A 24,528-nucleotide genomic window follows, 5' to 3' on the forward strand; every position below is an offset into this window, starting at 1 on the left:
ATATCACGATTAGTTATAGCCAGAAGGATAAACAACCTGATTGAGGAATAGCTATTAACTAGCTTGGTACTAATCACAACTGTCTTGCAAAGCAATCAATGTCTGTATTTCTAAAAGGAAAGTGTGTATTTACATGTCATTTTCATAAGTTAGTCCCGGACAAAACATCTTTTAGAAGAAAAAAAAACTGACATAGCCTATATCACCGCTCTGTGCTAGCGCTAGCAGTGGTCATTATTAACCTTAGGGATGTATTGGTGTGGGTATGTATGCATTGGTGTGGGTATGTGGTTTCACACACCACCAGAGGGCCCCCTCATTATCTAAATGGAAAATCAGTCACAAGTCCATGCACATATTTGCTCTGTTTCACTTATGAATCTAGGTGCAAAATTAAGGAGGTTTTGTCGCTTTTAGATTCATTTTATGGTTAACATTTAACATAACATGTTGAATAACATTTCTGCTATGTTGTGATAATATACAGGCAGTCAACATTTGGCTTGATAAAGTGGCGGCAGATGTTCCCTATGTAAACAACCTGAGGAGCAGAAGAAGCATCCCAGAACTGCCACCTGTTCCTGAGAAGCTTTTTATGAAATGGTAACTCACTTTCCTTTAAACACGATTGCCCTTTTGGGGTCAATTACATAACAAATACCTTCACATATTATATTGTAATAATGCAACATTTGAGATATCAATGTATGGCAAAAATATCCAGTCAATACATGCATCCGAGCTCTTCAAACTGTGTGGCATTGATACCGCTTTTGGTAATGGTTTATTACAAGCCATTTACAAGATATTACTAAATGGTTAGTTATACATTTTAACATTACTTACAAGTAGTTTTTAAGTTACATAAAATATATGATATAATTATTAAGCCGTTCAGAACCTCATGTTCCAAAAACATAACAAAACCTATATAAGAGTCAGAACAAATCAAAACAGTATTGCCTCATTTGTCTCCCTATTCACCTAGGGGCAAATTCTCCCATTTGCGTAAAGGTGCGCTGGAAGGAGCTACTCCAAAATCTGGGCGTTTCTTATGTATACAACTCTTGCACGCATTCTGCCACTGACTTAAGCACTTTTACAGCTACGCACTTGTGACGGTTGTATTAGGTTTGAGCGCCACTACAAGGTGAAACAGCATATTGCTCGATGTCAGCAGTAGGCCTAGTTCTAAATACATGTAGGTTACACAGAATGTTACAAATTAACATTACAGTATCACATTTGGTACTTGCTGATACTCATATTTTTTTTTTCCTGCACTATTGTCGAGCAGCAATTCTCATTTATATTCTCCTGTCTCTGATTCATTTCTAATGGTGTCTGGTATTGTTATGCCAGTCTATCTACTGTATTCGAAACTGCAGGTGTCAGTCTACAACTTCGTTAGCATAGATACATTGATATTGTTACTCCTCTCAAGTCAAAATCACAAAGCCAAATACTTATTTTGTATTTACTGGCATTTATTCACACGTATGTGCAAAGGAGGCCTACATAGCGTAGCCTATAGGCTTGTATAACCTTACAGTTACACAGACTAACACAACTTAGCCAAGTTAGCGGAGTGACAACATCTATTAACACAAATAGCAGCAAGATAGCAACTCTACATCATTGGCCGCTTTTACTTGAGAGAAATAAAACCAACGGGTCTTTAGATCTTCATTGAACACAAATCCTTACTTCAATGTACTGCACAAATACACCAAGACTTTCCTGCATAGGAGCTCTCAAACTGCATGATTCAAATGGTACCAATCCCTTCAAAATGCCCTGCTACTGCCTCTAATTCCAGAACGTTGGTTCCACCATGAGTCATGAGTCACTCCAAGCCCCTAAGACTTAGAACTCTATGAAAACATAAAAACACAAATAAAAAATATATTTTAACATTGAATTGTTCTTACTTTTTACTATTTATGTGTAATCATGAACTCATTGATTGACTCATTGATTATTAACCTATTTATTTATTCATTCAACTGCCTTCGACAGCAGCTACAGATATATGAGAAGCAGCCATCATTGATTCTTTATTTATCAACAGTGAGTTTTAAATTACGAATCTACATACCTCAAGCAAGTCTTGACTCTATAACCAAACCTCAGAGCAAAAGTGAAATTGTTTGTTAGCTTATGTGATGACATCCCAATTTACTGTAGGCCGTTCACCATGCTTACGTTTTCAATCAAAGACTGTTTTGTGTTCTTTCTGGATTTAAATGGCATTCAGAGGGTCAATGAGAAAGTCCATGTTCCACCTTTTCATATCAACCTAAATTAACAAGGTGGTGGATTAGTCTGATTCTATTTTAAATAAATCACGGCTCTTTCATAAGGCCACCTTGATTTTGAATTTTTGAGTGAAAAAGGACTTTTCGGGGGGAATTCTATTGATTTCCCTATGTCCCTTCCAGTGATATTTAGATCCCTTGTCCATTCCTGGACTTTTTTTTTTCTGACCAAAAGCTATATGAATCTTTCATATAATATGTTGGCATGTACAACTGTATAAGTTGTTTAAACTGTCTAGACATGTGATTCTCTATTACTTATTATAGAATCTCAAGTTTACAATCAACACAGTTTAAACTCAAGTTCATGAAAATATATATTGTATTAATATATGTTTATTGATGGCTATCCCATGACCAATACATACAGTATGCCTAAAATCCCATTTAAATGTATAAATGTAGTTATTACAAAGCATTACCCCATTTTTATATGGCTGTTTACCTGTTGAAGCTCCACCAGTGAGAACTATTTCCTTTTTTACAGGGAAACTCTGTTCAGGTACCAGTTCAACAAAGGCAGAATGACGATTTCTTTACCTCTCCCACTTGGGGGCCAATCTTCGGATGACCTAAAAATTCCACCAAAGCTGTCCATTCCAAATATCTATATTCCAGAAATAGGCCTGGATATTCCTGCCAATACCATAAGAATTCCATCCTTCTCCATTCCCAAAGACATAGACTTCTCAATGCCAATGCTAGGTCTGGCTGAGTTGACTACAAAGGTTACCAGTAGCCTGTGCAACTGGGAGGGTTCAGTCCTGGGTGGAAACAATACCGTTGATGTCCCCAGCTTCATTGGCCAATACAAAATAATCTCCGACTGCCTCCTACCCTTCAAAGCTGAAGGTATTGTTGACATTTGTGTGGTATTTTCAAAGTATTGAAGCATACTGCATTAAAGGCTTTACTAACTTATACTTTCATATGCTTTCAGAATCATTTGACACCATGTGAAAATGTTATGAAAATACTGTATATGTTGCATGCTGATAGCTTTTGTTCTCTCATAGGTGCTGGAATGATTACGGGCACATTTGAAGAATCTTTTAAGTATATGGTGAACAGTTCACTGAGCCACAGCCTACTGGATGCCAGCTTTAGCGCCTCTGAAACTATTGCCTGGAAAGACGATGTGGCTGGACGAACTAATTACAGACTACAAGCATCAAGCCCACTTGGACTATCTGCATCTTTGCATTCCTCCTCACAGTCTCTGTCAAAAGGCGATCAGGTTAAAGCAGATGGTGACATGGATGGAGACATCAAGGTTGGTCCTCTGTTTGCTAAATTTGAATACACTATGTCCTACATGATTGATGGCAAGGATGATAATAGAGGAGAATCAACATTCAAGCTTGATTCTTCATTTATTCAACTCGAAAACAAGATGAATGGAGACTACACAGATAATGTATTGACTGTCCGATCCAAAACTATGACACCGAATGAAGCCTTGAAACATATGTTAGAGCTGAAACTAGAGAACTGCAAGTTTACTCTGAAGTCAGATGCTACAGCAAAAGGTCTGAGCAATACTATTAATAACAAAGTTGACCTCGCCATCACTTGTGAAGCTGCAAACCTGAAGGTGGAAACAGAAATCGATGATGGAAAAAACAGAGGCTATGGTGTTCTCTCTGGAACACTGGACAGTGATGGTCTGGAGACAAATGCGGATGGCTCTGTGGTGTTTGACTCATGCCGTGGGTCCCACAAATCCTCCCACAGAATTAACAGGGCATCCGGTTTAACCACTAGTGGCACAACCAATTTGCAGTGCAGCCCAATGACATTTGAAAATGCCTTTGATGGTAGGATTGATGACACTAGAGCCACATTATCGATGACATCCAAAGCAGCTGGCCGGGACAACGATGGGGAGCTCAAAATGGAGGGTACAGTAACTTCCTCACAAGCTGCTGTCAGCACAGTTCTTAAGGGAAATCTCTTTGATGTCGACATTGACTACACTTCGAGTGTGGGTCTAACTACAGAAGGCCTGACCTATACTGACAGTATGACAGGGGCTCTACAGGGTATGACAACAAGAAATTCCCATTCGTTGAAGGTTACTCTTTGGACCTTGGCTCTCCGCTCCAAGTCTGACTGCTTTGTTTGTGATGGCACATCTTACAAGCATGACATCAAAGTGAACCTAAAGCCATTTGTTGCAACAATAAGTACTAACAATGACATTGAGCTCTTTGACATGAGTCTAAGCACAGAGGGACAACTGAAGCTGGAGCCGCTGAAGATGGATCTGTCAAGCAGCATAACTGGTGCTTCTACTGGTGGCGACCAAATAAAACACACTTGCTCCATCAACTATGCTGATCTAGCTGGATTTGTAAAATGCAACACAAACTTCAAACTGTCTGAGACCCAGTTTAATCACAACTTTGACTTGCAATATGCAGGGCTGGCAGCTAAACTTAGCAGTGAGGCTCTGATCAATTCCAAGATCTTGCGTCTAGAGAGCACCCTACGGACGATGGCAGAACCTTTTAGTCTAACTGTTGATGCCATTGTCAATAGTGACAGTGAGGTGCAATTCTACGGGAAGCACAAGGGTCAGCTGTACAGCAAGTTTCTTTTGAGAGCGGAACCGCTTGGCATTGCCCACTCTCACGACTGCAGGGCATCCGCTACACATGAGATGCCCTCTGGGGCAACTCACGAAACTCACCTTGAAAATAAGCTTGAAGGTGTCTTGACACCCAGTGAACAGTCCTGGCTCTGGAAGATTAAGTCTAAGATAAACGACCATGCTTACAATCAGGACATCAGCACTTATAATAATGATGAGAGAATGGGGATAGAATTGGCTGGCGTGGTCTTCACCAATCTTGTAAACAAAGCAGCCATGTCTGATGATCCCGAGTTCCAGAGTGATCACTCTTTTGACAACCAAGAATTTAGTCTATCGGCGTTCCTTAAATATGACAAGAATAGTGACTCCCACATACTTTCCCTGCCTTTTATTGATAATCTTCCTGAGGCTTTTGAACAACTCAAAGCCTCAATTGTGAATGCACTGGAGGCAGTGCAGCAATATATCAACAGTTTAGATGTGAATAATGTTGTTGCTGAGTTCAGAGCTACTTTGGAGAAAATACCACAAGATGTGGAAAATTATATAACAGATTTGGACCTTGAAGGAAAATTCAAGCAAGCTAATGAGGCATTGGTTTCCTGGATGAAAAACTATGCAATCTCAGTGGATGACTTGGAGGCCATTGTGGAGAATTTGAGAGAAGACTTTGAAAAGTCTTTACTGGACACATCAAGTAAAATAAGAGACATTATGGTGAAAATCAAAGAATATGTTGAAAGTGGGACCTTGTCTGACACCATATCATATTTCTTTAGACAGCTTGGAACTACTCTCAGGAGCTTTGATGATATGTATCAGATTTCCCAGACACTTTTCAGGGCAATTGAAGCAATTGAGGACATCATCAGGCAAATTGACATGGAGAAACTGACAGACAGCAGTTTGGGTTGGCTGCAAGAGCTTGACACAAAATATGGAATAAGGGATTGGCTACAGGAGAAAGTCAGTGAACTGAAGCAAGTCATAGACACATTTGATATTATGATGTTAGCCCAAGATCTAAAAGACTATATAGAAACTACTACATCTGATTTACTTCTATTTTTGGGACAAATTTCAGATCAACTTCCAACCAAAGACATAAAAAACACACTTGAAACTATGAAAGACATTCTTGTCAACTGGCTTGATGAATATGAAATTGATAGCAAAATTAATTCTGTGATCTCTAAAATACAGGACCTCCTTCAACGCTATGAAATTGATCAGAAGTTTGAGATGCTCACTAATGACTTTGTTGAACTGATAAAACAATACAAAGTCCATGAAACTCTGCAACAAGTGGCAGATGAACTGAAGAAAATTGAAATTGAATATTTCTTTAGCAAATTCATGCAAGTTCTTGATGATGTTATCAATCAGTTAAAATCTATTGACTTTAAACAAAGTATTGATGATTTAAACGAATACATTTCAACAACAGCCAAAGCAATACAGGAGTTTGATTATAAAATGAACATTGATGACACCAACCAGAAAATCAGTGAAGTTATTGAGTATGTGAATGAACACATAAGAACATATGAAATTCCACAAAAAATTGAAGCTTCTCGACAGTTTCTCAGAGAGATTCAGTCCACCGTATGGAATTACTTGGATCAACTCAAAGCAACAAGAGTGGGAGAGTTGCTCATCATGTTGAAGGATGTTGTTGACAAAACTGCTTACAAAGACATTCAGTTCAAGGTACAAGACATATTGGAGGATGTGAGACAGAGAGTCACTGACATGGACATCAAAGCTGAAATGATGTACTACTTGGAGAGGGCCAGTAAGTCCTATACTAATATGCTGGTCTACATCTCTCTTCAATTTGATAAACTGATTGAGACAATTCGGCAGGTGGCAAAGGACCAAGAGATTCTTGACCAAATCAGTAATTCTGTAGAGGGCATACTCGATGCCCTAAAAAAGGCAGAGATTCGAACTTCTTCATTCACTGTCCCACTGACAGATCTCACAATTCCGGCTGTAACCATACCCCTTCAGAACCTTCAAGACATTGATATTCCATCTAGCATTACAATCCCAGAATTCACCTTCCTTGAAATAGTCGAGGTGGCACCCATCACCATTGATTTTGAAAGTCTCAAGCAGATGATAATTGACCTAATTGATGAAATTCGTGCCTTTGAGCTTCCAGTAGTAGAACTTGAAGCTATGTTTGGAGATTTAAGGGTTCTATACATGTCTGACCTGCCAGACCTTACTTTCCCTGGGATCACACTTTCGGAAATCAGGATCCCTGATATAATTCTACCCAAATTGAACTGTGAAGACTTTGATATCACAAAATTGCCAATTCCTGAGGTGAAGCTGCCGAAGATCCCAAATGAGGTCCAAGTGCCTGCCTTTGGCAAACTCTATGGTGAAGTAAGGATAAACTCACCCCACTACACACTGACAACAGGAGCCAAACTAGAAAACTCAACAACTGCTCCCAAATCCCCCCAGTTCACCGCTACTCTGTCCTCCCAGGCCAAATCAACCATTGAGCTTTTTGAGTTCTCCTTGGATGGCACTCTCCGCCTGGAAGCCCCGAGAATGAAGAAGATGATCCTTAAAGAGACACTTAAAGCCTCTCACATGGCTTATCACATTGACCATGAGGGTACTTTGATTTTCAGTGGACTATCAGCTGAAGTAACAGCAAATACTACCGCTAAGGCTACCACTGCATTATACACAGCTGATTTGAAAAATAATTTTGAGTTTGCCTTGAAGAATGGAATTTCTGCAACAATGAGCACAAACTACAACCACAATCTCAATATCCCAATTGCAGATATTTCAAGTCAGGCCACCATGACACAAATATCAAAGGCACAATTTGAATCTGGTGCTATCTCTGTGACTGTTGTGACAATTGGCAGTGGGAAGGTGGCAGGGTGGGTAGATGGCTTTTCGGATGAGGGTACACACAACAGCAAACTGGAGTTTAATGTCAACATTGGCACTGCAACATGTCAATTTAATGGAGAAACAATAAGCAAGGCCTTTACACTGAAACAGGACATCGATATTGAATCGGCCATTATGAGTCATGTGAGAGTTAATGTCATACTCGAAACAGAAACTCCATTTATTGAAAGCAGTCGCATGACCTTGAAGGGAGTAGCTAAGATAGAGGACCTAAAGTTTGATCTGAAAGCCTACCATGATGCCGTGCTGAGGGGTAAAGCAAGTGGCACCATTTCTAACTCTCTAGAGTTTTTGGCAAAGCCATTTGAGGTAGTCCTTGACAGCAAAAACAAAGGGAATGCCAGGATTGTCTTCCCCCTAAAGCTGACCGGAAAGGTTGATCTCCAGAATGATTATGGATTCATTCTGAACTCAGAGAAACAGCGTGTCTGCTTTGTGGGGTTGGCTCGCTTCAATCAGTACAAGTACAACCACAACTTTACCCTGGACAATAACAAATATGATGTTGGCATTTATGGTGCCATGAATGGTGAGGCCAACCTCGACTTTTTGACTGTACCTCTTTCAATCCCAGAGATGACTCTGCCTTATTTCAACATGAAAACACCAATGATTAAAGATGTTTCGCTGTGGGAAGACTACGGCCTCCACGCTCTTCTTACTACTCCTCGCCAGTCTTTTGACATGACTTTTAACCTGCTGTATCAGAAGAACCCTGACACACATGCACTCTACTTTGATCTTGTACCTCTATATAATATGATCAATAATAATGCTGAATTTCTGCAGATAAACTTTGAGAGGGGAAGAGACTGGGTTTTCGATAACCTCATGGAGTCCTACAGTCATGCAAAGTCTCAGTATGAAAAATACAAAATTGACACATCCGGTCGGCCTCCAAGATACTTTAGGGTTCCTGGATACACCATCCCAGTCCTGAACATTGAAGTGTCTGCTTTCAGGGCTGAAATGCCAGCATTTAGTTTAATCATCCCCAAAGAAGTTAGCACACCAAGTTTTAAAGTGCCAGCACTGGGTTTTTCAGTTCCATCCTATACTCTTGTTCTTCCTTCCCCAGAGGTTCCAGTCTTGTATGTACCTGAAACACTCAGGGAGTTGTCTCTTCCAACATTCAGGTTGCCTGAAGTCCAGAACAGCGTTATGATGCCAGCCATGGGGAATATGACATACGATTTTTCTTTTAAGTCCACTGTGATCACTCTAAATGCCAATGGTGGATTCTACAATCAGTCAGACATTGTGGGGAGATTAGGAGCTACCTCCACCTCTGTGTTTGATGTTCTGAAAGGAAAATTTGAGGGCACAACTAGGCTTACGATGAACAGAGGTCTTAAGCTGGCAACAACCATGGCTCTAGAGCACAAGAATGTTGAAGGAACCCATGATGGCTCTCTCAGCTGCACAAGGAGAGGTTTGGAGGTAACCGTGGCAAATGTTGCTAAAGTCAATTTCCCCATCTTGACTCTGGAGTTGGAACAGGAGTCACGTTTACATTCTCACAGCTCACCAATATTTGGCACTATACTGAAAGGGAAATACAACTTTAACATCCCCTACATGGCCAGAGGAGGTGGAGACATTGAGCAGAAGGTAGACCTAGGACTGGAAAGTACCTTAATCTCTGTGGACATTTATACAAAGGGAAAGATAGATGGAATCGTGATGGAGACTGGAAGGTTTTCTGCAGGTTTGAACAATGAAGTTTCCTTCTTCCTCAATGTAAAACATCATCGGTCCTCAGTGGCCACATCAGTACAAGCGAAATATGACCATGGTGAAATCAAGATTTTGAACATTGAGTTGAGTGAGTACTTAGCACTGGAAGCATCTCCACGTCGTGTTTTTGCTGCAATAAAATTAACAGGTATCAATGAGGCTACCATTGCATCTTTCGTCACAAATGGGAAGCAATCTATCCAAGCTACTCTTGAGATGGCTCCCCTCACAACTGTATTGCTCCGTACGGCCTTTGATTGTTCTCAGCAGAGCCCTATTGGTGATGCAGAAATGCTCCAGGAAATAAACATTGACCTCACAGCAGAGAAGCAGTCATTGAAATGGAGTGGCAAAGAGCAAATCACCTCCATCATCCATGCATGTGATCTTGTGTTGTCAAATGATGGAGCAGAGATCCGCATGGAAGCAACACAGTCTTGGGAGGGGTATCTTGCCTTCCTGAAATCCATCAAGCTACCAGTGTATCAGAAGACACTGTGGGATGTTCTGAAGTTTGACCAGGTCACCAACACAGAAGAACGTCAATTCATTAACGGCTCCACCATTGTTGTTTACACGAAGAGTCCAGAGGGATACAAGTTTGGTTTTCGGGAAATTCCCAGACTGATCAATGAAATAAATGAAGTCCTGGAATATGTTGATCTTGATGTCTCTCTTCCACAAATCTTTACCACTCCACATATTGATGTACCATTTACTAACTTTTATATCCAAAATCGTGTTGTTGATCTGAGAAATATAGAAATCCCTGATGAGATAATATTGCCTCAAATAGATATCAGCCTGCCTGGTTTACCCCAACTCACAATTCCAGCTCTTGAGATTGGCACAAAGTACTTTGAGGGTGATTACATTTCTCTGAAACTTCCAAAGTTTGAAATCGCCTTTTCAGGAATTCCCCCAGTGAAATTCCTTGATGACATAATGGCTCTAATGCCAAACTGTGGCATACCTCCATTTCAAATTCCCAAACAGTATATTGAAATCCCAGAGATGTCATTGAAGTTACCAGCTGTTATATTTATCCCAACTTTTGGAAATCTTTCAACAACAGTGAAGGTATCCTCTCCTATATATACGGAGACATGGACTACTGTAGTGGAAAATCAGTACCCTGAGCTTCTGACTTCCCTTAACGCTGGCTGCACCTCAACAATGGCCTTCCTTGCGTATGACTTGGATGGTACGTAAGGAACTTTCTCTATCCAAAAACTTAATCTTTGATTATTGTTGAATTTAAATAACTTTTAAATATTCTTATATCCTGTTTTACATGTTTAAATTCTAGCAAAAGCAACTTGGCGCATTTTCAATGAAGCTTTCAGCATGAATGGGATTGGCAAACTGACCCACAGCGACCTTAATGTTAACTGGCAGCACACACTGACTCAGAATATCAGGTAAATACGGTTAAGTACAGTCAATATATGTGCTATTAAAATAAAGCAAAACTAAAACCCAATTATTGCTTTGGGTTTGCCTGTAAATGTTTCTCCATTTTGTATTTGTTTAGTTATTTATTATTGTTTCTCTATTTGTCTGTGTTGTCATAGAACAAAGCGGCAAGAGCCTCAGGATTCCAGGTTGGTAGCATTCAAACTAATTTGTAAATAATCTCAGTCATACAATACAAAAATTCAGAAAATTATTTAAGAGCGATTTGTTTTCTCTTTCAGCTATCACCATACACTGAATGTGAACATCATGAGTCCAACCTTCATTGATGTGAGTTGCCGGTATGCATCTCAGAAAAATGGCATCACGGCTTCTGTTTCCTCTCCGTCTGCTGGGTTCATGGGATTTCAGCTTCAGATGAGGTCGCCTTCACAATACTATGGAAAAGTCTTTGGTCGCTATCCGGTGAGACAAAAATCATGAATATGCCATTTGCAATTCTTTATTTTTTTAAAACAATATTTTTTGAAATGGTAAAAAACAAAAATGGTAACTTAATTTTCTCTCTCTCTCTCTCTCTCTCTCTCTCTCTCTCTCTCTCTCTCTCTCTCTCTCTCTCTCTCTCTCTCTCTGTGTGTGTGTGTGTGTGTGTGTGTGTAGTCTTCTCCTGACAAAGACACAGATATGGTAACTGTCAAAGCCACCCTGAGGAACTCAGAAAAACTGAGCCTCCAGATAGCTTGGAATTGGAACACTGTTAGCGACATCCTGTATGGGGTCAAGCAGAATACACCCCACATCGCCACCTCCCTTAAGAAGTGTATCAACAAGTATCACACTGCTCACTTCGGCATGGATTTGAATCGAGCCTCTCTGAAGCTGAAGAACGGTCTCTCCAACACCATTGAAAGAGCCTACCATGAGGTTCCTCAGATGTTCAACTCAATGGAGAACTCCATAGAACAGATCAACCAGCGGACCCAGGAAGTTTTAACGAGGGCCGCTAAAGGCATTCCATCTGTGGACCTCCAGGAGATGAGGAACAGATTCTCGGCCAAAGCTAGAGAGCTGTACAAGTATTATGAAAAAAATGCACGGGTCCTCCTTGACGCTATATTGCAGTTCATCAAAGAGACCAAATTCCACCTGCCTGGACTGGAGGAGAAGCTCAGTGGGCAGGAGTTGTACCACAGAGTCCGACAATCTGTGTCAGCAGCTATTAAGCAGGTTACTAAAAGTTTCACTAGTCTAATGGAGGCCATTTACTCTCTCATTAGTGGCACTGAGATCACATTGCCATACTTTGATAAGGTCATCCGGGGGCAGGAGATATTAGACAGTAGTCTGCCAACGATGAAGTCCATTGAGGAGTATGTTGGTGAGGCCATGAAGAAGTGGGAGAATCTCAGGCTGGAGACCTTGTTTAAGAGCCTGAATGATTTCCTGAAGCTTTGCATTATGAAGGTGGAGGAATTCATGACTTCCCTTCAGGCTGTGAAGCTCAGTGAACTCTTGAGCGAACTCCGGTACCACCTTGCAGAAGCTGGAAGCACGCCTGCCATGGAGGAAATCAGATCAAAGTTGAGAGAAGCAAAGGAAAATGCAGCCGTATACAAAGACATGGCAAAAATGAAAATTCAGGACATGTACAACGGTCTGACCATGGAGAACATCAACCAAACTGTAGTCTTCACTGCTGATGTGTTTGAATCCCATTTCCTTGGTGGGGCCAATGAGTTCCATGAGCAGCTGAGACATCACACACAGGGTGCAGAGCCCTACATCAAAATCTACAACAAAAAAGCGGAGTTAGAAATTCCCCTTCCCTTTTTCTGGAAGTCTTTTAGTGAATGGCCAACTCAGACCAGGGAATAATCTTTCAATAGGAAGGGCAGGTTGCAAACAAGTGTTTGAGAAGGACTGTTAAGTCTGAAAATGTAAGAGATTGTATTTAACAGGGTAAACTAACACACATGTTTTTGTCATAAAGTTGTGTTTAATTAAGTTTTTGTTCATATTTTGAAATGAGACGTGGTCATGAAATGAGACTAAATTAATTGTTTTCATCAATTAAATGCTTTATATTACTTCCAGCATTTCATTTTATTTCACTCTATTTAGTTCAAGTGAGTAGTCTCTGCAATATATAAAAGCATAGATTTCAATTAAATAATGCACTGCACTCCATGTGTCCAATTTGCCCTCCTTTGTAATGTGTTGAGCAGGCTGTATCCCTGTGTGTTCTTCTCCCTGCCATGTGGGGGCAGTGCAGTCAAACTGTTCATAACCGAGAGGATTTGAGCTCCCGCTCCAGACACAACACTGGAACCTCCTCCCAGCCTCGCAGAGTCTCTCTGGGTCTGTCTGCCCTGTCTGTCTCTTTGATATACACACTCAGGAAGAGTCTCGCTGCCTCCAGTATGCTGTCTACAATTCCCACCACAGTCTCCCTACTGGATACCTGGTGGGAAAACTGTAACCCCCCTACCGATCACTCATATCACCCAATCTGAACTGGGGGGGGGGGGGGCAAAACAAATGTTGCTAAGCAAAGAAACTGCCACCTGTTAGGAATCCGGGGCTGTTGTGTGTACTGGACCATGCTGGGTTTCCCACAGAAGTCTATTAAAAGGTTATAGATCATCAGCATGATAGTCTGAGGCTCTGACTAGATGCCAAAGGCCTGGTCTGACCCTTTCACAGAAGTGCTGTCCCTTTAAGGTCAGGATTGAATGGCTGGGACTGGGAGCGGACATCTACCTCCTGATTAGCAAGCTTGCTAAGTGTATGTCAAGTGGAAAGCACAGCAAAGGGTTTAAAAAGCCACAGCTTTCCTCTGTAGACATACGGTATGTCACAGAGAAGAAGGGTCTTTAATTTAATACTGAACACTTGGACTCTTATGAAAAACAGTCTAATTCTCTCATGCAAAGTAGTTTTAGTATTTATTTAGTCTTCACCTCTGTAATGTGGTAATGGATATTCATCAAAAAGTATTGTTCTTCATTATCAACTGTATTCAGTTATTTGTAACAAAAGTAACATTTGAACTGAGCAGTTTGCAAGTTGTGCTAAAGATTTGATTTAGAACCTGTTTATTGTCCTAACCACCCACTCTTTATTCAATTAAAATTATGGAATATGTTGCATCATTTGAAGCTTAATTTGCTCTTGAGTGGAGTTCAAAGAAACACATTCTTACATTCTATGAGGTCAACTCTATGTAACCTCAGAGGGTCAGATGACAATCAGACAGCATGGGGAAGTCTGGGGCTCACTAGGAAACCAGGTGACTATTTTGCTAAACTTCTTGGAGCTAATGTAAGTTTTGCTCAGATGCTGTCAGTACCTGGATGAGTCTGCAAATGGCAGAACTATCTGCTGCTTAGCAGATAAACTCGCTGCTTAGAAGATAAACTATACCACTCCAAGCTCAGTTTCAGTTCAAGCTTAGTTGGAAATGGCGTGGATTATTTTTGGCCTACGTGTTTCAGTGCATTTAGGGGTAGGGGAGAATCTAGCCTATGTAGCTTTTACAAACCTGAAATTATAATATACAAATTCTAAGAATCTGATAATGCTCAATCTGGGCATGGTCTATGACCAGTGTTTGCTTCAGTCAAGGGGAATATGTTTCTTATCAGGTTTGTTGGCTCAGTTCTGCTTGTCAGATGCTGGAGGTAACACCTCCGCAAGTATGACTATCATTATGGAGCAGGGTATTCTTGGTAAAAAAATCAATCATGTTGACATTCAGGTAGTACTGTAGGTATTCCCTGTGTGTGTTTTGACAAGAAACTGTGTCCATAGTTCTGTTACCCATTGTAGACTTTGGCACTTAGTCAGTAAAGGTTCCTAGAAAAAGCAGAATCATAGAAAGGTGTATGATGCATAGTCACATCCAATGTTAATATTTTAAAGACGCTCAAACGCTTAAAAGCTTGTCCAGAGGGCATATCTCAAAGGTATCTTATCGAGGTGGAGGGTTAGTTTTGGCAACACCTATTGAAATGTGACTGTTTCATACACAGAAATGGAGGAGCTGACAATGTTCTTTCAGCACACTTGAAATTCTTTACCACTTTTTCTTACACGTCGATATTTCTCAGAATAGAAATACGTGCAAATGTGCATCAAAAGCAACATTTTAGCCCTTTTAGTTTGAATGAGAAAAAATGCTAGTTCAGCTTGATATAAGATCCATTGTTCTCACATAATAAAATATAATAGATGAAACTAAATTAAAACAGATGTATAATACTGTGCCAATGATGTATCTTAGTTTTTGCTGTTGTTGCTGTTGTGTATTAATCAGTTAAAGAATGTGCCGTGACTAGGGGTGGGATTATCAGGACCATGGATGATATTATCTCACTTTGGGGGGAAATAAGCTATTATTTTTTCTGCACATTCAGTTGATATTGCTTCCAGTCTAATCCTCCTGATCCCATCCAAAAAGATGCCTCTAGTGACGGGACGTGAAATGATACGGCCATGCCTCACTGGACAAAATGGGTCAAATATAAGGCCATAGTGAAGAAGTTCACGATTCATGTAAACTTTTCTATGGGTCCATCTCTGCCACAGTCCAGAGTGCTTTTCACAACACCCATGGCAACCATACTTTTATAAAGGGAGTAAAGAAACTCCTTATTACACTTAATGATTATGTAACAGGGACACTGGCCCTCTTAGAAACAATTAGTCCTACATTGAGAGTAGTAATTGCCTCCTGTTTATGAATAATTATTTCAGCAATGATCTTCAGAAAGCAAGCAAGCTGTGGTGAACAGACTAATAAGAAATCAGAAAAACAAGACACTGGCTAGTGACTACAGGTTGGATTTTCTCAATGGTTTTGTACATTTATTTCGCAATAAAATGCTGTTTGTAGCAACCATGATGGATGCACACAGTGTTTAGTTTTTTTTTTTTTTTCAATAAAAATACCTTATAAAATGGAGTAGGGAGAGGTAGTGGACGTAATATAAGCCATTGCACAGATGTTATAGCCCAGTCCACTGTAATAAATAACATGTCCCATTGTAGAATACCCCTGAGCTGGATTTTGGCCAGTGGTGAGTAATCTCATTTCTGTGAGGGGGTAACAAGGCTGCGAAAGAAAACAAAATGTCAATGATTTACAGGGTGTGCAAAAGGCAATAAAATATGGGGCTATTCCGTTCCACCCCTCGAGTCCGTCCTGCTACAGCTGTGAACGAACCACACACTGATAAAAATCACACAAGGGGTGGCTTTGCGCAGATTCTCCGTCCTGCCTCTGGACTTGACCTTCTTCATGATGAAATGCAGGCTTGTGCCATTCGAGACGTTGGCATTTGGGTGTCATCAGCTCCTCGCACTGAGATCATAATTAATCAAAAGGTCATTTGTCTGTTTTACCCCTTCGGAGCTGACGTGCAGTTGTCAGGGTGCACCACCAGTAGTAGCCTATAGCTTATAACGAGAACACCTGCCAGCAGGCCACACGCTTTTCACTACCTGAAACTAGTCGTCACTCTGCGCCCAATTCACTATGCGATTCACACAAGGGCTTTTCAAGAGCTCCTAGAGGAATTTTGTGAACTTTTATTTTCTGAGTTGATTTTATATATTCTCCATGTTTTATTTTTCTCCAAAGGGGAAAATCATGAAGGAATGCTGACAAGCTGTAAACTAACCTGTCATCATATCCAATCCATCCCCATATTTTAAAATATTTTTAAACAAATTAATAGAAAAAACCTTGTCCTCATTTTGTGTGTGATGTGCATGTAAATTTTCATTGACCTTCTTGCAACACATCTAATGATATTAGGTCTTCTTCAGAAACATTTCTGCTCAAATAATCAGCAGATTTTCAATTGTCTTTGTTTACTCTCTCTGTCTCTCGCTCTATCTCTCTCCCCCCTCTCTCTCTCCCTCTTTCTCTCTCTCTGTCTCTGTTTCCCTGCATCTCTCACTTTACCCTGTGTTCAAACTCAACCTGCCTCTAGCATGCCAAAGATTCTTCTTTTTTTTACTCTGGGTTTCATAGATCTTCATCTGTAAGAATAATATCCTTCTGACAATGCTCAGCTGTTTCTTAAATCATGGCCCATGTCAAAAGAGGCCTGAGAGACAGGGCAGCTGAAAAAATACGTTTTTTTTTTTATTTGCTCTCTGTAAGATGGTACATCTCTTGTTTACTTTAGAAACACTCCTGAAAATGCTGTACTGGGAAAGCCTTTAAAACATTTTATTTGAATATCTTTATTGTGTCTCAATGAACAGTTTAACATAAAATTCAAATCCATCACTGGATTTTGAAATCCATTACATACCATTTCCAGAATTAAGAATTATTAGACCAGGGTCGAAACTTCGTGCACTGTTCTACAACTGAATGCATTTTTTTCTATACATGCCTTAATATCTTTGCTCATACTTCAGTCCAGATGTGTTCAGAAAATATCTACCCAAATATTGCATAATAATTTACTATATTTAAGTGTTGTGACATTCCTTTGCACATTCTGTGTTTCCTGTCAAGTGAGATTATCCACTTTGAAGGCTTTCAAACAGCCATTAAACCTCTCCACGGGATGCATTCTTGTTATCCTATATAATGAATATTAGCTGAGGGCGAGGACCTTCACACTGGGAACTGTTAAGACAGCGCAACGTGTATAGGCTCACAGTTGCTGTTGCTATTGGTTTCAGTGGGAAATGCTGAGGTAATAAAGATGGTCTGAACAAAAACTGTTGTAGCCACTGGGAAGGTAGGAAATAGGTCAATTTAGAAAAACTCAACACTCAACGGGGTCCTAAGCAGTCTGTGGACTAGAGGAAGGGGTAGACATGCACCGTTGACATGTAAGCAGCATTGCCTTCACAATTTCAAAATCTTGCTTCATATAATTGGCATACTTACATTATTTTTTATATTGCAAAAAACATGCCGTCTGCTTGTTGTCTTCCATTGAGTCCTCCTTCACAAGTGTGAAGTATGTTTGGGTGCATTTAGGACTGCTGGAGAGAGGTCGCACAGGTCACACACTTAGTGCCTGTCATGTTCTCACAGTATAATAAATTAATGTCCCTTATTATTAATCCAGATATTGACACTAAGAGTAAGTGAAAAATGTACAGTATGAGGTATATATGGATTAACCAGGCACTGACAGAAGTATAAGTATATATACTCTTTTGATCCCGTGAGGGAAATTTGGTCTTTGCATTTATCCCAATCCGTGAATTAGTGAAACACACTAGGCACACAGTGAACACACAGTGAGGTGAAGCACACACTAATCCCAGCGCAGTGAGCTGCCTGCAACAACAGCGGCGCTCGGGGAGCAGTGAGGGGTTAGGTGCCTTGCTTAAGGGCACTTCAGCCAAGCCTACTGGTCGGGGTTTGAACCGGAAACCCTCCGGTTCCAAGTCCAAAGCGCTAACCAGTAGGCCACGGCTGCCCCAAATATACAGGGTATATTTACATACAGGGTAACAAGTGTAACAGACCTTTTGTCATGGACAGAATGCATTATAGGCATTCATTTATTATGAAACCATGCGACACACCGCAATGCTTTCTCCAAATGCTATAAAGCAATAATGCTGAACAGAGCAATCAAACATGAGTAGTGTGTTTTACTTGGAGGTCGACATTTCATAATTCACACACTGGACCAAATACTGTCTTATGACTGCTGCACTTAGTCTTGCACTGAAGCCAGCTGTATACACTGAAATGTGTACCATATTTGGTTATGATAGATAAGCTTTTGTTGCACTACTTCTTGCTGTGGTTGTCTCGATCCATTACAAGCCATTCCCAGACATTTCCTGGTTTGTGCCAGTAACTGATAGCTCATTGGACCAGCGGTGGGGAGCGGATGCATGGATCAAGTGTGAAAATGCAGACCTTCCACAATGTGAGCACTGCCTGGCACAGTTGCACTGGCATGCTGCTGTCCAGTTTGGACTTGATTAATGGATCATAGTCCAGCTGGATTCAAGATGCTAAAGCTGTTCACCCGCTAATACAAGATGGAATTTGCAAAGCTACAGTATGTGGCTTTGGATCGTCCTAGAACAACTGAGAGAATCCGTCATTCAGGAGATGCTGACAGACGGGAAGCCAAAAGAGAAAGTGAAGATTGTGACAAATGAGGAGACATCTGCCCCCCATGACTAGGGCTGGAGCTGTCAGAGCGAGGAGATCAGGGGGAAGAGAGATCTGCCACTTCCTCCCTCGGCGCTCCTCCAGGTTTTTTAACTGATCAAGCTTCTATCACTGTTTATGAGAGAAATCAAAGGAAATCAAGGAAAATGTCAACATAAGGGTGTAGGACCAATGCAAAATAAATAAGCAGAGTGACAAATACATAGGCTACACTCTAAAAAATGATTCAGAGGTTAGTAGATAAAACTTAAAATGAAGAACATTTTCGACATAAAAAAATTAAGTTTGCTACTTGTACATGTATAGGTGAGTTGACAATTTATTTTAAGGAGTTTGTAATACTGAAAAAGAAAGAGAGCTGTCTCAACTTATTCATATATGGATTTTCAACACACAGTCTTGCTTTCACCTAACAATAGAAAGTATTAAGTTCCTGAAACTTGTAAATCTCGTGACCAAACTTATAAAGCTAATAACACGATTGAACGTTCAGGACCTTCCAGACCACGCCTGAGAAGTAACAGAAATTATGGCACAGGATCCTGTAGCCTGCATCGAACATCACAGGTACGTGCAAAGTAGTCTAGCCTACTATTTTTGTGTTTGTTTTAAAAGCAACAGCTATCAAACAACGGCACACAGTGCATCAAAATCTTTGTCACGTGACACTCAAATGAAATTAACGCTACAGCTTGCCCTTTTGCTAATTTGAATATTTGAAAAGATGGATTTTAGCTATCTACAGACAGTAGCTATCGTGTCTTCCAAGCTAGCTGCTGCTTGCACGGTAATTAAACCATTTGAAAAGATGACTTTGGTAGCTGGCGTCTTCAAAGTTACCTGCAGCCTGCCCTTTGAAGGTAAATTTAGCTGTCTGGTGTCTTCAAATTTCACCGTGGCAGCTGTATTCCGTGACTTAACATTTTAGCATTGCTAGTTCTAGCACTGCACGTGTTTGAGGATCATATTTGGTCGTCCTAGTTAAGCCTAACATTGTCACTATTTATGAAGGTTTGTGGGCCATTTGACATTCTTAGCTTAACCTGAACATAGGCCTAATAGGTAGGCCAACATTTATTTATTTTTGAAGTTTGAGAAATATTATGTGTCAATCCCTGCAAACCATGTAGATTTTGTTCATTTTGTTGTTTGTCTTGAGGTAAATTTTCTAACATTGTGCCTTTCTTTTTTATACAGATAAATGACGAATTCAGACGGAGCTCTACATTCATTCATTGCACAACTGGACCAGTTGCCATTGCTTTTAAAAATAAACAATGCTTTCAGAAAATTTAAATTGCTGTGTGCTTTTATTCAGACAGAAGTGAAGTAAGTTACTATAACTTAAAAAAGATCCATGCAAATTGTTACCTTAATTTTTTTTTAAGTCATTTCAACTCAAGTTGTTTTTTTGAGTAAATATTGTGAGACTTTTATAGTGAGAAGAACTCAATTAGTTTAGCACAATCAACCTGATTTGTCCTCTAAAAGCTTAATTAAGTTGAACCAACTTAATTATATTAATTTGATCATATAATATAATTCAGTTGTTCTAACTATATAAGTCTCACAATATTTACTCAAAAACGGCTTGAGTTGAAATTACTTAAAAAGATCCATGCAAATTGTTACCTCAATTTTTTTAAGTTGAGTAAGTGTATTATTTTTTAGAGTGTACAGTATATATGCAAAAAAAATATTTTCAGGGAACATGTGGAATTAGATGAGACAGAATGGTATATGAACCCGACGTGTGAACAAATGTACAAAACATCCCTGCTAGGGCCATGACGATGGATCTTTAGATGTTAGCTGTGTCAGCACGTGAGCTCTGGTCTCCAAACATACTCGGACTCATGATGAGAAAGGACAGGGCATCTGGACACTAATAGACTGAAATCAACTTCTCCAGCCCAGTGGAGGACACATGCATTTAGGCTAAACGATTTTCCTGAGCTATGTTGAAACAAGATCGCACTGTTGTTCTCAGCTGGGGTTGTGGTGTCTAACCAACCACTATGTCATTTCTGTCAAAATATTAGACATGCAGAATGCACATTGGCCATGTAGTTCAACTGCACTACCAACGCCAAGATCCTCTGTCTCAACATTTTAAACCCATGCATGTTAATGACATGCAAATGTAAAACTGTCATCAAAACTACAGTAGTATTTTGATTTATTTTAGTGAATGATTTTTTAAAACAATGATGAATGATGACTCCTTTTACTTGAATTATGTGTGGCCGGTACCGTGGGTGGCTTGTGGTTTGATGGGGTCAGCACGTCTAAGTTTCCCTGGCCGGGCGGGCACTCATTGGCCAGGTGGGTGGAAGTTGAACATGGGGTTGATGGATATGAGGTTTTCTGTCAAGGCATTTTCCCCTGTTAGGTAAAGGTAGAGAATTTATAGTATTTTTTTAAATGCCTGTCAGTGATGAATGACCCATGTGATGAATGTGACCGTGGTTGTAATCGGAGCTCAGAGAAGATGATGTGATTGGATGTGAGCGACCAGGGCTGGGGCTGGGCTCGGCACTCAAGTCTCCTCTCCTTTCCTGCCCCCTTGGTTCATGTAAATCACCTGAAACATACTCACAAGACAGAGCCTGAGAAACCTTATGTGTTTTGAGACGATCATTTTAGGAGAGGATATGCTGTATATTTTTAAGGAAAGATATGTAATGTCCTTAAGATGAGTACAAGGTTCGAGGTTCTTGTAATTGTGGAGTATTTAAAGCACCTAATTCTCACTCACAGGGCTTCAGAACCTGCCTGTGAGGAAAATCAAGACTTTAGGAGAGGATATTAGATGTGTAAGTGCAAGTATGTAAGTATGAGAGGTTCTAGTTTCTTCAGAACATGTCTCCACTCACGGAGCCCGAGTCAGAACCTGCCACAAGAAGACTATCTGAGAAATAAACATTGGAGCAGAGGATGTAAAGGACCAGTGTGTGGTTCTGGGTTCTTGTGCATGTGACCATGTGACTCACCTATCTAACAGTCGGAGCATTCTAGAAGGTCTCAGAGTCAACCTGCTGTGAATGGAACCCATGCTAAGGAAAGAATATTGGAGAAGAGGACGGCATCAAAGCCGTGTCTGTGGTTGAATATTCGAGTGTTTTTTGTAAATGTAGAGATGTACATCAACGGCTAGATGTGCCTATATACTTACTATGTAAAATGCACAAATTAAACAAGGGCCTAGGTCCAAGAAAAAGTCATAAATAGTATTTATTTTATATCTGAAAATGTATTTAAGGAACCCTGTCAGAGGCTGTTTGAATAGGCTTGGTGCAGATGATAAAACTAACCACAGTATTGATGTCTCAAGGGTCAGGTAGCACAAGTTTGGTTCAGGCCCCAGGGACATCAGGCCTGGTCCTGAGACCATCTCCAGGGAGGAGAGAGAGAGTGAGAGAGAGAGAGAGAGAGAGAGAGAGAAAGAGAGAAAGAGATTGAGACAGAGGGATGACCGTATGAAAGTGTTTACATGGGTGCGTTTTTACATGGTTTGAAAGATGTGCGAGTTTCCCCATGGGAGCAACAACGATGATAGCTCAACCTGTTGGGTCTGGCCTAAACTTAAATCACTTCCCCAGATTTCAAAGCCTTCAGTGTGTCAGGACTGATATATGCCTGAGAATGTCCATAAAACAGCAGCTGGAAGGTGACTGTGCAACTTATAAAGACCAGGGCACACTTCTGACTACCGAGCATATCCTTCACATTGTGTGGCGAATTGTTTTTCTCCCAGATCCTGTGGGTGAAACTCTACTCCATAACTGGATGTTAGTGGAACTGCAGTGGTTACAAGGGTTCGAATGTCTAGACGTCTTTGGCTGCCTTCAATTCAAATAATCCCCGAACCATTGGAATACGTAATTTTGGTGAATGTTTTCATCTCATTTGGTGAATGTTTTCATCTCATCTCAGTTCATCATCCGATCACACCTCTGGGAGAGCGCTATGCCAAAGGCAAGCACTATACTTCACACTTCACACTGCCATTCGTCCTACACAAACATAAACATCTCCAGAGTTCCAGAGTGTCAAATGAATATTACAGGTTCTGTGTAACAGGCATAGTAGATATAGTAGACTTTAAGTAGAAAAAAGTCTACTATATCCCCCCCCCAGGATCCTATGATAATCTTTACCTCCCTTGACCGTAGTTACCAGCTGACACAATGTATCAGATCAAAAGTTCTATTCCTGTCTGGAATGAGCAGTGAAACAATAGACATTCCATACATAGCATTCTCTGTTCTCTGCCTTTCAGTGGGCCGAGTGAAATCAATAACAGCACTGCTTCAGCATGCAGGCAATCACAAGTTATATTCCCCTCTTGGTCAACTGAGTGGGGACAAACAGCCACTGATTGCATTGAATGGGGAGGCCCCTGGATTGATGGTATAATGAAATGGTTTCATGTCTTTCTCTCTCTCTCTCTCTGTGCTCTTTTGTATAGATGTTAGAATGAACATGGAAAGCAACATTCAACACTACATTTACATAAGCTTTCTTGATAACCAAAACAAATGTACTGAGTTCAATGTAGATCTAAATATTCAGGTGCAGAAAAAAAGAGGAACATGCAATATGCATATGCAAAGGTCTCACAGTACACTTGTTTATGTTAAATAAAAACAATATGATTTCAACTCAGAATTTCCTGTGTCATAGTGCGCATGAATTCTGATGTAACAGACAATCAAAGTTAAGGGATTTTCTTTTGTTTCTGGCCTCTGAGATATATTGCCAATGATTCAGGTTGGGACCAGATTTGATGAGAGACACTGTATACAAACAGGCATTTCACAGCCAACTTTTGAAGCAAACATTTCTTTGCAAGTTCATAAATGTATCATACATTTGTGTTTCCAAACGGGCGATTACAGTGTGTTCAACATGTGTCTCCCTGTTGTCCATATGAGCTTCTGAGGAAACATAAACACAATCAGCGGTGGGTGTACACTCTGGACTTTCATACAATGCCAAGGTGTCATGGACATTGTCCATTCATCAATGGGAGTCCATGGGAGAGAGATGGTCAGTCAGACATGCTTGCAAAAAGGCATTTGCTGTTGGTGGTAAAAAAAATGAACAGTCTGTTTATTAACACACAGTCTATTTGTGGATGATAACTAGTCAAAAAAAGAGTGTTAAGAAAAAACATTTAGAAGTAAAAGTGAATTTATTACACAGGTGGGGTCTCTTAGGCCGGATGCAGACTGCTGGTGTGGCATGAGCGTGTCAGCTGCGTGGCATGTCCATTTTCATTTCAGCGCCCATGTTGTTATGGTTGCACACTTCCTGCGTGACATGCACATCTCAGGTGCAGCTCA

The 24,528-nt window shown here is 40.4% G+C and overlaps 1 protein-coding gene and 1 long non-coding RNA gene across 2 annotated transcripts in view; both read left to right on the top strand.

Annotated features, from left to right (window-relative positions):
• The window catches only part of apoba (apolipoprotein Ba), a 31,316-nt gene extending 18,121 nt beyond the window's left edge, over window positions 1-13,195 (top strand). The window contains exons 23-29 of the mRNA XM_048227734.1: window positions 488-603; window positions 2,806-3,170; window positions 3,335-10,801; window positions 10,907-11,018; window positions 11,172-11,201; window positions 11,295-11,478; window positions 11,674-13,195. Coding sequence (XP_048083691.1) covers window positions 488-603; window positions 2,806-3,170; window positions 3,335-10,801; window positions 10,907-11,018; window positions 11,172-11,201; window positions 11,295-11,478; window positions 11,674-12,888 — 9,489 coding nt within the window. The 3' untranslated portion in view covers window positions 12,889-13,195. The remainder of the gene's footprint in view (window positions 1-487; window positions 604-2,805; window positions 3,171-3,334; window positions 10,802-10,906; window positions 11,019-11,171; window positions 11,202-11,294; window positions 11,479-11,673) is intronic.
• Window positions 13,196-19,505: 6,310 nt separating this feature from the next.
• On the top strand, window positions 19,506-20,445 carry LOC125284594. Its single transcript, XR_007191899.1, has 2 exons — window positions 19,506-19,747; window positions 20,378-20,445. It is a non-coding gene; the product is annotated as an uncharacterized LOC125284594 (long non-coding RNA).
• The last annotated feature ends 4,083 nt before the right edge of the window (window positions 20,446-24,528 follow it).

This window comes from Alosa alosa, chromosome 19, assembly GCF_017589495.1.
Source record: "Alosa alosa isolate M-15738 ecotype Scorff River chromosome 19, AALO_Geno_1.1, whole genome shotgun sequence".
NCBI lineage: Eukaryota > Metazoa > Chordata > Actinopteri > Clupeiformes > Clupeidae > Alosa > Alosa alosa.